This window comes from Corythoichthys intestinalis, chromosome 18 (assembly GCF_030265065.1).
Source record: "Corythoichthys intestinalis isolate RoL2023-P3 chromosome 18, ASM3026506v1, whole genome shotgun sequence".
Classification (NCBI taxonomy): Eukaryota; Metazoa; Chordata; class Actinopteri; order Syngnathiformes; family Syngnathidae; genus Corythoichthys; species Corythoichthys intestinalis.
In genome coordinates, this window is record NC_080412.1 from 44904975 (window position 1) to 44920173 (window position 15199).

Sequence of the window (15199 nt, forward strand, 5' to 3'; positions counted from 1 at the left end):
CACAGTCCAATATCTCTGTGCACACATCAACTATATGTAAAACAATGGCCAAGAATGGTGTTCAAGGGAGGACTCCACGGAGGAAGCCACTGTTGTCTAAAAAAAACATTGTTGCTCGTTTAATGTTCGCAAAAAGGCACTTGGACACTCAACTTCTGTGGACTGATGAAACCAAAGTTGAATTGTTTGGGTGTAACACACAATGTCACAGCTCACCAACATCAGCACCTCATCCCCACCGTGAAGCATGGTGGAGGGAGCGTCATGATTTGGGGCTGTTTTGCTACCTCAGGGCCTGGACAACTTGCAATCATTAATGGAAGAATGAATTCAAAAGTTATGCAGGAAAACCTGAGGCCGTCTGTCAGACAGTTGAAGCTAGAAAGAGGATGGATGCTGCAACAAGACAATGATCCAAAACACAGAAGTATATCAACTTCAGAAGGAATTCAGAAGAACAAAATACACGTTCTGAAGTGGCCAAGTCAAAGTCCAGACTTGAACCCCATTGAGATGCTGTTTTCCGAAATTTCTAGGTTCGCGGTGAATCAGTAACAAACACACTTTTGCTCAATAGACGATGTTTATTGATTGTGGAAGTCCGCTGGTGGATTAAGTACGGATCGCCCAGCTTCTGTCCTTTTGACGCTTTACTGGAGTGTTGTTGGCTTCCCACTCGTTTGTCACGGTAAGCGATTTTCATTTCTAAGGGACAACTAGTTGTGCTGTAACGTAACGCGGGGATTCTGAGATTGACGAACTCAAATCTAGCATCACGTTACCATTTGTTTGCTTGTTTTTGATATCTGTTTGCTTGCTCTTGTGGGATTGTAATCAATAAATCTCATTTATTCTGCATTTTCTAATCACTAAACATCGTCTATTGAGCAAAAGTGTGTTTGTTACTGATTCACCGCGAACCTAGAAATTTCGGAAAACAGATGCTGTGGCATGACCTAAAGACAGCGATTCGTGCCAGACGTCCCAGGAATCTGACTGAACTACAGCAGTTTTGTAGAGAAGATTGGGCCAAGATTAGTCCTGATCGATGTGCCGGACTAATCTGCTGCGACAGGAAGCGTCTGGTTAAGTTATTGCTGCCAAAAGGGGGGCCACAAAATATGGTTCACTTGCTTATTTTCCCCCTTCTGTCATTGTTTGCATGCTATCTTCATTAAATTATAAAAACCTATAAATTTTTGAGGAATGGATAGATATTATACATGAAATTTACATTATGGAGAAGCTGTCATTTTCACTTACATTGCAGATGGATAGATTTTACTTGATATGGTCCAAATGGACTGAGTACGTGAAACCAGTTAGAATGGATTTCAATTGACGCTCAAACAAAAAAGTACATCCCTATCTTGCTGGGTAAGAAAACAATTCCTGATGTGCTCCCAAATTCTTTATTTATTAATTAATTAATTTTTTTCTGTTGTTTTTTTTTTTTTTTTTTGTTGTTTTTTTTCAAGTTATTGTGTTATTTTTTTCTCGTTTCCTTTAAGAGGAAAAGCAATGAATCGAGAAATGGACGATCTTTATTCACTATTGTAAGTACAAAGTACTGTGTATTATTTGTGAGTCGGAAAAAAATAAAAACTTAAATTATAAAAAAAAAAAAAAAAAAAAAAAAAAACTATAAATGTTTGGGTGGTTTTAGTTCAAGCAGACACTGTTTTTTCATCTGTCTGATTTTGCCAAAGATCAGATCACATTTGATGGTGATTTTATGCAAAGATGTGATTGTGTAATTCCATAAGGTTCAGATACTTTTTCATACATATTTTATTCATGAGACATTAGTGAGGGTCCAGTAAATTGGATGTTGGAAATGCTGGCCATTTTGCTGTTTGGGCTCTTTGCGAACAAAACAACTAGCATTATGCAAAGCAAATGGCTGGCAGTGTACGCCAACATCGTTAAAAAGCGCGCCAAAGATCCAGCTGGAATAATGTAAGTTGCAGAAGTAAGCACTTTTAGCTTTTTGTTTGAAGGCACTAATACATTGCTGCCAATTTGTGTTTATTTTTAGTTTGAGGAGAGTATTGCTCAAGTCTTTCGCCATTCGTATTGCGATAAAAGTCCTGATTAATCTCGACAATTCACTCGGTGTAAAGTGTATTTTCATCCCATTTGTGATGAAATGCATTAACAGATGCGACTGCAATCTAACGACATACAGGCAACATATAGGGGGCGCCCTGGCCACCCCCTGGTGGCGCCACTGGTTTTGAAATGTGAGAAAAAGTCAGAGTACGATATTCAAATCAAGTATCAAACCTGTGAGGACACTAACCACTCTGCTCCATTTTTTTTCTCCCCCAAATGGGAAGGCGGAATAGAAAATGGATGTGCATCGGTCATGAAAATGGTGTTCTGTAACTCCATTTAGGCAGTTCCAAGTTTTAAAACTACATTTAAATCACCAAATTGAGAGTAGGAATAAGAAGACAGATTACTTGGTTGTTCTTCAAGGTGTGTTGGATTAGCATCTTCAAATTGGAACTGCGAATTACGGGCTGGTGCAGCCCGTATAATTCAGAAAAGCTAGGTAATTTCGGCTATTTGAAAGAAATGCGAGCGCTACTTGTTAATGGACTGAAGTGCTCCCTGCCACTTGGCTGCTTACTATCTCGTACCGAGCAAGCCAAGGCGGACAAAAAGGTGGCACAGCAATTGTAATGAGACACCAAATTCAGCAGCCGTTGAATAACGGTCGAGTGAAGTGAAGGCGTAGTGCACCTATAGCAGCCAAATCTTGTACGTAATTGCTGACAAGAGATTGGACTACACATGAAAGACAGGCTATCAGAGAAATATTACAAATTAATTGGCGGAGCGGTCATAGTAGGTGATGAGTAAGAGTGTGACAATATCTCGATAGAGCGATATATCGCGATATTTTGCAACCCGATCGGTTATCGATATGCTCCCGCCAAGTATCGATACTTTTATTTGACATATTGGCCATACAATGGAGTATGGATGCTGTAAACTGCTCAATGTTTGTTGAGCAATCCCTTGGCGGTCCACTAGGGGCGCTCAACAGTGGCGGTTAAGGTAAAGTGCGCACAAGTCGCCTAGAGAACAAGAGCGGCCCCAAGTGGTTGAAATAAATAAAAGCTTCGTGAGAACGGTGGAGGAAAAAGTGGGAAAAATATTGCTGAAAATCACACATGTGGACACACTTTGGATTTTACACCAACAATAAAGGAAGTAAGGTGAACAAGGACTTTGCTGTATGCAAGAATTGTCTAATAAAATAAGGTTCGCTGGCAGCTGGTGACTAATTGGACACTGGATTTCTATGGAGCATTACTTGAGGTAAGAAAGTTTTGCAATGTACTAGTAATTGATTTTTTAATTTAAATGTATTATTTTGATGACATTTGGTGTTGAATGACACAAAATCAACCAGGACCCTAAACTGGATGAAAATGAATAGCGAATAAGCATACATGAATTGACTGATTTGATATTATTTGAGTATCACTTTCCATCTAGTTTACTACATAAACTGTTATGACTGCCATTTTGATACAGTAAGCTATAAAAACGGTTTGAATAGCTTCCAAGATATATAAGGTGACATGCATGATAATTAATGTAGCCTACATATTAAAAATAAGTAATTAGTGCATTTTTAATTTCTATACATTCAATTCATATTTTTTTTAATTCACTCAAGACTTCCAACACACACAAAAAATCAGGATTTCAACTCAAAAGCTATTGAGTAACTAATATTTTTTATTTATTGTGTTGTTTTTAAGGTGAGGAAGAATGTAACTGATTGAGTCTGACATCTCAAATGCTGAAGCAGATGGTGGAAGTGCTCAAACCAATGCTTTTGACAACAAAGCTCATATACAAAGAAAAGACCCACCAATTTTATCATTGCCCCACTCCAAGCTCAACTGCTGACTGACACGTACAACACTGTTAAAAATTTTCAAAAGATTGAAAACTTAAGAAATTAGGGGTGCCATTCATCATGATTTCGACAAGAAATATCAGTGGTTGTGGTTTGTTTCCTCTATACAGTATGTGCAGGTACACAATTATCAGTGGATTTATATTTTACAGCAATGTTGCACTGAAAAGGTGTCACTGTTTAATAAATGACTTAAACAGTATTTTTTCGTTTCAACAATTGTATCGTAGAATATCATGTATCAAATTTCTGACCAATATATCGATATTTGCTGTATCGTGATATCGTGAGATAATCGTTATCGTGAGCCTTGTATCGCGTATCGTATCGTATCGTGAGTTGCCTTGAGGTTCCCACTCCTAGTGATGAGCATACCTGTCGCGATGTGCAATAAGGTCATGGCGCGGTAAATAAAAACGAGGTCGGTAATTTTCCCGCGTGTGTTTGCGTGTGCTCTGTCCTGTTCAGCTGTTAAAGAGGATTACAACACCTGGGGAAATGTTAATATTCCATCATTTATCCATAAACGCATGCCTTTTGGATTAATATCATGCCACTTCATGTAATTACACATATCGCAACACCAAGAAAATGATAGAAATTTGGATCGATTGTCAGGCTAAAACGACCGGTGTTCTGACAAATTTTGCAGCCCATCAAAAATTGCTACCTTGTGGTTTTGCGCATGCGCGTAACGTTAAAAATGGCTGCGAATGCGGCGATTCCAAAGTAAACACTAGAAACTTTCTTTAACCCTTTAACACCTAAGAACTATTTTGGCCAAATTTGCATGACTTTGATGTTGCCTTTATATTTCAAAGAAAAAATTGTTCACAATGGCCAGGTTGGGTCCCTTTTTTCAGGACACCATAACCTTCGTGTCCAAACTGTTGTTTTCTTCACTGGCCAATTATAAATCAACATTTTGGGACCAGAAAGAGAAAACATTTCCAAATTGTTTTGTCAAAATTTGTAATATTGATGTCTTATTGACAAGCAAACATTTTGAAGCGTGATAATATTTATTCAACTTGTTAGGATAAGCATTCAACAAAAAAAAAAAAAAAAGACTGAATAGTTTTATATTTGATAATTCAACAGAAACAGCTGGTATGGTCATAAGCGTTTTTGTCCTTTCTACACAACAATGGTCCAAACAGGTTATTTACAGGAGAAGAACAGTGCAAAAATAGTGAATAATATATACATATATAAAAAAAATATATATATATATATATATATATTCAAAAAAAAAAAAAAATATATATATATATATATATATATATATATATATATATATATATATATATATATATATATATATATATATATATATATATATATATATATATATATAATTGTTGGGTCTAAAACACCTTCTTCAATTTAGCGGTTGACCCAGAGCGAGGTGACAAAAGGCAGGACACAAGGAGGCAGGAGTCAGAGAGAAGATTTTACCAGACTGCAGTTTTGGGGAGAGTCGGAGAGCGCAACGTGCCAAATCGGAATCTCACTGAGGTCTCTCTCCGGCCTCCCCGCGCTGCTGACTTTTATTGAGGGCTTGTTGCTGGGCGGAGTATAGTTACAACACTGTTGTCCAACGTGGCAGTTTCGATCGGGCAAAGTTCCTTATTCTAGTCATTGATTTAACAGTCACACTCTTGATTAAATTAAAAGTCACACTCTTGAGCGAGCAAGATAACTTTGTTTTGAACACACATTTGCACTCGAAGTAGCTTGGTGGAAAAGTACTGAGACGTTGTGTGATGAATCAACATACTGTACGTGTGTGTATCTATTTATCAGCAGAATGTGAGCAATTGCCGGTAATAAAAATGTAAGCACATGATTATGGACTAAAACTGTATTCTTAGTAGAGCTGGGAATCTTTGGACACCTAATGATTCGATTACGATTACGATTCAGAGGCTCCGATTCGATTATAAAACGATTATTGATGCACCCTCCTCCTTTTTAAAAAAAAAAATATTATTATTATTTTTTCAATGTTTTGTAGATTAGTTCCAAAATTGTTCAAAAATACTCTCAGGCTAAACCAAACTACTATTTCAGTATCAAGTGAACATATAACAGTAAACAAATATACAAAAATAACAGTAAATAAAAAACCCCAGTCCCCATTCTGTATCAGCAGCTTTAAACTACATTGAATTAATTTAATGTTGTGAATCAACCGTTAAAGTTGTTAAAATTGCTCCCGTTATTTCATAATTTCCCTTTTGTCTACTTTCGACATGTTAAAGTTTTAAAACTATTTTAAAGATAGATTCAAGTCAATATTTTACCAATTTAGGTGTATTTTAGATAAAAAGTTAATTTGGTTCGCTTGGAAGGTTCGCTACAACAGCCTTGCAGGGAAGTGTACTGCTTTAAGATGGCGGCCGTTTACTAACGCCCGCATCTAGCTTTTTGTAGATGTGCTGCTAACGCTACCGAATCTATAATGCGTCTAGTCTTATATAAATGATATCTACCATAACATTATATGGATGTACTTTGTAGCAGCTTTTCGGCAGCAGTCAAGTATGTTGTTGTGTTTTTTTATCTCATGGCATGAGTTGAGCTAGAGCCGTGAGTTGAGCATCGGCATTACCCGAGGGGCCGGGTAATGACAAGCATGATGTGTAGCTACTCTCGCTCCGTTCCGAAGACCGCGCGGCGCGCTGAGTGTGTTGTACTTCTGTTTTTCTTGGCACATTTCAATAATCGGAATTTGGATGTTTGTGAATCGTTCTCGAATCTTCCACGGCCGAATCGCGAATAATCTAAGAATCGGAAATTTTGCACACCTCTAATTCTTAGAGCAAACTTGTATAACCCGCAGAGTATAATGGTCATACAATCAAGCAGATCTTACAATAATAAATACAGATACTGTATATGAAAACTATTTAGAATAAAATTTGTTAGATACTTTACCTCTAAATGTGCAGGACATAACATGAAAACTATATACGGTACATTTTTTTAGTCTTTGATTCCTCAGAGGCCTTGGTGAAACTGCCAGGAGCAGTTCCACTCTGGCTGGATACACAGGCCCACACGGCATGTCTCACACATCCAGAATTTGCAGTGTTGGCAATTTCGATCAATGATCACACTGGAATCTCCAGCATCTCCACAGCCCTCTCCAGGACATAGGTCACTTGAGATAGAAGACAAGTACTTATTTTATTGTCATTTCATAGCACATAGTATATACATACACAGTATAGCTGTTCCTCATCACAACGCAAACTGTAGCACAGTAGTAGTAGTAATCACAAACGCTGTATGATACCAACAATGTATGGATTAACGCACATACATGATCATAATTTATATATACTTTGAAGCAAAACTTTGACAATGTTACTTACTGTTCAAATATGGTTGCTAAACCAACAAGGCATGCATCACACATAGTAGATAACTGCACATTTGCGCATTTACACTCCAAATATTGTACTGTAAGTCAGCACACTATAGAAGCATGTTTTATACGTAAAGTACCGTGAACAAAGTAAAAATTAGCTTGAAAAAAGTACAGAGTGGTTCAACTACAGATCGATAGATACCTTTCTTCACCAAACGTTCTACTCTCGTTGCGCACTTCCTTGCTCCCAAACTCTTGTCTAAACCTCTTTGGAAGTTTTATCATCCTGGATGACCGTCTTGCTGGCATTTCCTCTCAAAAAATTATAAAACATGTCGTTCTTCGCTGTTTTTTTTACCGCTCTGCTGACTTCCTCATCTTCCGTGTGTCTATCGCGGCTCGCATACGTAAATGCGCCACTGCCAGCACGTCAGAGAATAAAGGAGCTGATTCGCTAGTTTCCTGATGGGAGGAGAGTGAGATCACAGCAAAGACACACATTTGGCTGTCAAGCGCAACCCCTCAGCTTTCAGGATCTGTTTTTTTTTTTTTCGATAGCGCAAACCGTTTAGGAGTTACGGCAGTTCAAAGTACGCATCCAGAAATGTGTCGCCGGCGCCACATCCATCGTTAAAGGGTTAAGGGAAGGAATATTTACTTAGGTTTCAAGTAAAGACATGTACAAAAGTTCTCAGACACATCCTACCATGTTAGCTGCACACAGCAACTGCAACCCGCGCTTTCACTGTTAACGACTTCGACGTGTCGTTAAGTATTAATTTACGCCATTTTCGTGTTGCACATGTATGTTTATGATCAGTGTTGTTAATTTTACTTTAAAAAAGTAATTAATTACGGTTACAAATTACTTCTCCCAAAAAGTAATTGCGTTAGTAACTCAGTTACCTGAATGTAAGAGTAATTAGTTACTTGGCAAAGTAACTAGTGAGATTTTTTTTTTTTCCCATCCAAAAAAAAAAAGGGTCACACAATGTGAAGCTTAAAGGGTTTGGGTGACAATTGGCCCTAGCCCAATTCTTTACCCTCCACTTAACTAGACACAAGGGTATTGCGATAACTAGCTAGTAACCTTTGCTATGTGTGGAAGTCATTTAAAGTTGTGAATCAATCGTTAAAGTTGTTAAAATTGCTCCCGTTATTGCATTAGTTCCCTTCTGTCTACTTTAAACATGTGTAAGTTTTAAAACTGTTTCATCATTTAAAGATAGATTTAAGTTAAGATTTTGCCGATTTAGGAGCATTTTAGATTACAAAAAAAATTACTTAGGTTCGCTAGGAAGGATCTCTACATCAGGACCTTCCTGAGAGGTCTACTGCTTTAAGATGGCGGCTGTTTACTAACGCATGTAGTCCTTAAAACATGTTGGCAATGCAGCAGTGTCTGTCATTTGCATCTAGTTCTATAATATGATATCTACCGTGTCATGTGGGCGTAGTTTGTCGGCTATGGCTACAGTCAGATATTATTGGAGCCACCTAGCATCGCGGTTGCAACGGCGTCTTCCCCACTCCTGCTCTGCTCTCGTCCCCCTGAGTCCGTTTCTCTCAGACTTTTTTTTATTCAACCAACTTAGTAACGCATAGTAACGCACGCCTTTCCCGCCTCAGTAACGGTAACGGCGTTGCCAAGATGGGAAAAGTCATTAATTAGATTACTCATTACTGAAAAAAATAACGCCGTTAGTAACGCCGTTATATTGTAACGCCGTTGTTAACAACACTGTTTATGATGTATCTAGTTGAGTTAGCACCTTTGGATAACATTGAGAGTCCAACTGAATGTAAAAGTGGGCTTTTTCACCGCCACAAAAGCTTTGGGAGCAAAATTTTATAAGGGAGTGTTCTGTCAAAATTTGCTCCCTTATAAAATTTCTGATACTTTTTCATACCAATGTATATACATATACATCGCCGTCAACGGCGCTGAAAGATTCACAGCCAGCTCCGATCTGAGTCCGGTCGAACATTTAGAAGGTCATGCACCGCGTCGGTCAGTAGAGATTAGTCAGATCTCGCAAAGTGATGGAAAATGTTCCATTACGTTTCCGTCCTTCCATTTGCGAGTGATGAAATATGATTACCCCTTCTCCGTTGCCGTTTTACTATGCAGTTATTTCCAAATTCTTGAGGCCACGGAACAGAAATGAAACCATTTAACATCGGTGGCAAACCTGTGGTCACCCGCTTTTCTCTTGTCAGAATGGGATATACCCAATTTATATTTTCCCTCAGCTAATAGGAAAATCCACTTTTGTTCCTTTCGCATTAGTACTTTAATCAATTCGATAGTAACCTCTCACCTACCCCGTCTCAGACAAAGCCAATGTCAGATGGGTAAAACATTGAGTCTTGAGCCTGTCTTTAATCTTCTTCCAGAAACAGGATGCACGTCTCCACCATGTATGAGCACTGCATCCGAATGAGACACCTGTCGCAGGAGTTCGGCTTGCTTCAGATCACGCAGGAGGAGTTCCTCTGCATGAAGGCCCTGCTCCTCTTCAGTATTCGTAAGCTGACGTCCACCACAATCACCCGAATATCATAAAGCCCAATCATTTTGGCTGCAGTGGATGGTGCAAGATAGTAGTTCGATAATGACGACCCAAGCAATACTAGGTAACATAACATTTGTGATAATATGTCGACCAAAGATGGCAGAGCAACAAACGACACAAAAAGTTTTTTTCTGAGTAGGAAAAAAAGGGAGGCTACCAAGATATACAGAATAAACATTGGCCCAGCTTTCACTCGCTGGTGTGACACCACCCCCCAACTGAACCTGTCAGCGCTGACGAGTTTGGGTGGGGTGGAGGAGTTAGCCATACGGTTGCCAACCCTATTGTTTAGCCACAACTGGATTCAAAATCTACCAAAACTGAAAAGTTACCAAGTGTTGCTTAAAACGGTAATCAGATATTGTCCAACTCCAAAATACATACAGAGGGGCAAATAAGTATTTAGTCAACCACCAATTGTGCAAGTTCTGCTACTTGAAAAGGTTAGATTCTGCAAAGAGAAAATGGCTGAAGATCCCTCTTTCTGTCTTTTCCCATCTTGTGAAACATTATAGGAGAAGATTAGGTGCTGTTTTGTTGGCAAAAGGGGGTTGTACAAAGTATTAACACCAGGGGTGCTAAGAATGGTGACACACATTATTTGATGTCAAATAATTATTTCTTTATGTGGGATTTTTTCCCCACTGAATAAATGCACTTGTATTGAAGGTTGGATTTTTCTCTTTTTTTCCATTAATGTCCCATATTATTTGAATAAAAAGAATCAATAGAAGCTAAAAAATACATCTTAACCCTTTAAGGTCTGGGCCTATTTTGTCTGATTTTGCATGCCTTTGAAGTTGCCTTAATATTTCAAAGAAAGAATTGTTTACGATGGCCTGGTTTGGTCCCTTTTTTTGTGACACCTTGAACTTCATGTCCAAACTGTTGTTTCCTTCACTGACCAATTATAAATCATCATTTTGGGCCCAAAAAGACCAAAAATTCCAAAATCGTTTTGTCAAAATTTTTAATACAGATGTCCAATTGACAACCAAACATGCGTAATGAACCGTTTTGAAACTTTGTAATATTTAATCAACATGTTAGGATGAACATTCAACCAAAAAAATTTAGAATAAATAGTCATATATTTGACAATTCAACATCAACAACAGGTATAGCCATAGGCGTTTTTTGCCTTTATACATGCTCTAGTGAAAACAGCAGACCAAACAGTGAAGAACAGTGAAAAAATATATACCATCTAACACAAAAAGTGTTTAGAGGCCATCTCTTTATGAGTTTAGGTATTGCGGCCCATCACCTGATGAAAACTATGTACACACAATCAAGCTTCTTGAACACACATTTATATACACAAATTGAGAAGACCGATTGTGGGGAAAAATTATATATATATATATATATATAACATTGGGAAAAAAAAGTATTTTCAAAAATATTTACAATAAACAAGTTACATTTTTTTCAGGCATGCCACTCCGAAAAGCAGTTTCGTCCTGGAATTAGACACAGGGCTACATCACACAGCCCACACTTCCATGGGGTGTCGGTCCTCTTTCCACCCTTCCATTTTCATTTCACTTTACTTTCATTGTCACTATAAATGTACATGAAAAAAAGTCAGTATTTATGAAAATAATAAAGTATAGAATAAAAATATATACAGCAATAAATAATAATGGAAATCTATATTATGACAATAGAAAGAATACCATAGCTGAATATGTGCTACACCCCTAATCTTCATATAGAAAGAAGAACACCACAAATTATAAATTCCTGCCTGGGATACACACATTGCACGGTCGACTTTGATCTGATATGCACATTTTATTATTATATACACAAACACACACTTATATTGCATCAAAATTAACTTTGTCTTGCAATATCAAATAAAACTTTCAAAAGAAACTTTTTCAGCATTAAAAAAAAAAGTGAGTTGGCTTACCTCTGCTCGTCGATGTCGTCACCCACGTGTTCAAATCCGTCACTATCTTCACTCGAGGACTCTTCCGAAGAAGACGATGATGACGAATTTGGACCATCCTCTTCCTCTAGTTGATCAAAAAGCACAATTGCTTGCGCTAAATTTAGTTTTCCGTTCATTCTCAAAGTCACACAAAGTCACTCGCTCGATCCAAACGGCCGTCGCTCGCCACCTCGCTGCTTCAGAACACTCCTCCCTCTCGTTCGGTGGAACCTCGCACGGCAGTTATATTTATAAAAAAAAAAACGCATTTTGTGCTTCCACTGTGACTTCGAAAGGGTTCGTTTGATTTGTGTTTTTTTCATGGAGCTTCCGTTTTGAAAAAGGACAAGAAATGATGGAAATATAGACATAAACAAATGATCCATGCAGCGTTTGAATGTATTTTTGAGAGGACAATAAAACTATCAAACTTAAATGACAATATCTCACGTTTTAGTTGGTCGATTGACTTCAAATAATAACGAGAGTAAACCGCAACTTCCGCACTTTAGTGACGAGATTTGTCGTTCACTTGAGTAAACGAATCCATTCCGGTTCGTTCAGTAAAAAGATTCGTTCAAACAAATCGTTCAACGAATCGTTCGCCCCCCTCATCTCCCTCCCCGCCCAAACGAATCGTTCGGTTACTGAACGGGAAGTGACGTTGCCGAACGAATCACCAAAGACCGCTTCGCAGTATAACTGAACGGGAAGTGACATTGCTTGGTCCCTCCCTCTCTTCCACATTGACCACTCGTCGTAGTTTCAGAAATGAGTGACAGGCGGTATCATTCTGCTTTCACAGACAGCCTCGTCTCCCTCCTGCTGCTGCAAAAGCGAGGGAGAACTTCCGCGTCGTCTGTCCTAGTTCTATGGGCTCAAAGTCATGGCTCGTGCTTGCAATTCGATTTAGGACACGGTTAAACATTTTCCTTTTGTGAGGGGAGTAGGGGGCGGGGGCGCACGGACTTTCTTTAGCAGGTTCTTGATCACACATACAATCACATATACAGCATGTTTGCTGTCACGAAAATAAAAATACATCGAAAGTTTAATTTCTGAATATGGAACGACCAACACATCATATTTACATCTCGCTCTGTTGTATTTTTGTTTTTTAGTATTAAGATGATCGTGTTGAATTTTTGCACTGGTATTAATAAATAAAATAATCCGGTCAGCTCCCCTGTCGTCCCCGCATCTCAGATCGTCAAATGCTGACGAGAAATAATTGTTTGCTCTTTACGATGTCGCCTTTCTACTCTCATTAGTCTGTTAAGAAAAATGTAGACATATTGCGACATCTCCCGTGTCCGCGTGCTTTGTTTTTGGGCGCTTGAGTAGCACATGATGGACGGATTGACATAATTTGTCAAACCAACCAACACCTGACACGAAAAAAAAAAAAAAAACTCGGAAAAAAATTACATGTATATACAGTTTCATTGCAAATCAGTATTATGGTGATCATATTGTTTTTTTGCACTGGTATTAATAAATAAAATAATCCGGTCAGCTCCCCTGTCGTCAACGCATCTCAGATCGTCAAATGCTGACGAGAAATAATTGTTAGCGCTTTACGATGTCGCCTTTCTACTCTCATTAGTCTGTTAAGAAAAATGTAGACATATTGCGACATCTCCCGTGTCTGCGTGCGTTGTTTTGGGCGCTTGAGTAGCACATGATGGACGGATTGACATAATTTGTCAAACCAACCAACACCCGACACGCTGACACGAAAAAAAAATAAAACACTCGGGAAAAAATTGACATGTCTATAGTTTCATTGCAAATCAGTATTATGGTGATCATACTAAATATTTTTTTCTGTGCACATATGAGGTAAATATCGCTGCCATGAAGCCTCCATATAGTGACAGTTCTCTGCCCGCTTCACTGCCGTCACGCGACCGCAGCTCAGCTTTTGCTTGCCTCGTAGCTACCCGTGTTTTAAATTACTGTAAATTTGATAGTATGTCGTCATAGGCAGTCACGAGTTTGTTGAGAAAAGTACTACTCTAAACAATGCTCGCTAGATTTGTGTGGTGTTTTTGTCTTTTTGAGCTGCATTTGATAGGCTCCACGTTAACAAATATGTGACAAAGTCCTTTCCTTTCATTTTTTGATTCGTTCACCGCATAGTCATTACTGGAAAGTCAAGTTAGCAGCAAGCTAGGTCAGGAGCCGGAGGACCGAGTCACTGAACGGGAAGTGACAAAACTCAGTCTTGCCCCCCTGCCTGCACGCTGGCTGCTTATTGGCCACACGTGGAAGTGGGTGACATACGCCCTGATTCTGTTTCCGGTCCCTCCCCTGCCCGCGATGAGGCTGGCGTCTGATTGGTCGTGTGCGATGTCAGAAGACGCTGCCGCTTGCTCAACGCCCTCCCACGCAGCGAACAAGCACCACCTTCATAGAACGAATCAGTGCAGATGATGATTAGTTCGGTCTCGTTCACCAAAACAATTCGTTCAAAAAGAACGAATCGTTCGCGACCGATACAACACTACCGCACTTTAAAACGAGACCAACCGAAGGCATGTGGGTAATTAAGACGTGAGGGCGCTTCAAAGACGACGTGCGCTGAGGACGCGCCGGCGCGTCCTTCGACTCTCAAGGGTTACCCAGGGGTGCCAATTATTATGGAGGGCACTGTAACTGCGACCGACTGCAAATAACTGAAGCGCACTGTAGCACGGCCCCCTACTTGAAGGTGTCGCGCAGTGGCTGACGGATGTGACCCGTCAATACAATTATGAAGTCTATGATACAATTTAACAGAGTAATACGCTCAAGAATTTAACTTTTCATATGCCCTTTAAATGGTGTGGACACCGTGCGTCTCTGGAATTGAGAGCGCATTGTTCCACTACAGTGAAACGAAACGTGTCGTTGGCTAACGGCTGGGTTTGTCCCGCCCATCGGTCACTGTGCTCGGCTGGTCGTTCTGCGTCTGTGCATGATGATTGAATGATCGGTCCGAGGTCGAATCCCTTTAATATTGACAGCAAATCGGCGATTTCTTGTTGTGTTAACATCCATATAAGGCATTTTTCAATTTTAATTAATTAATTCCGGAGACTCCCAGTCGTCCGAGCGACACTTTGTCAAAAACGACTAGCGAAAAATCTAGCTTTTATTTCTGTTTTTCTTTTGTATCCGCTTGTATTTTTTTTTTTAGTTTCAGTTTCAGTTTATTCGCACATCATCAAATACAGTACGCTAGTAGTTCACATGTTAAGATGGGCGAATAGGACACTCCAAAGAAGCTATTCAAAGCTTTTAGCAGGGGCCCAGTTAGACAACACACACATACACACACACGCACGCACACACACACACAATTAACTGTGGACAATTTCAAAATT

The 15199-nt window shown here is 39.1% G+C and overlaps 1 protein-coding gene across 2 annotated transcripts in view; it reads left to right on the forward strand.

Moving 5' to 3' along the window:
* LOC130906380 (androgen receptor-like) overlaps nt 1-15199 on the forward strand; it is an 83383-nt gene that overhangs the window by 55371 nt on the left and 12813 nt on the right. Inside the window, exon 6 of one of the 2 annotated variants that reach the window (XM_057820659.1) lies at nt 9714-9844. The exons of the other annotated variant lie outside the window; for it this stretch is intronic. Within the exon in view, the coding sequence (XP_057676642.1) occupies nt 9714-9844 (131 nt within the window). The remainder of the gene's footprint in view (nt 1-9713; nt 9845-15199) is intronic. 2 annotated transcript variants of the gene reach the window in all.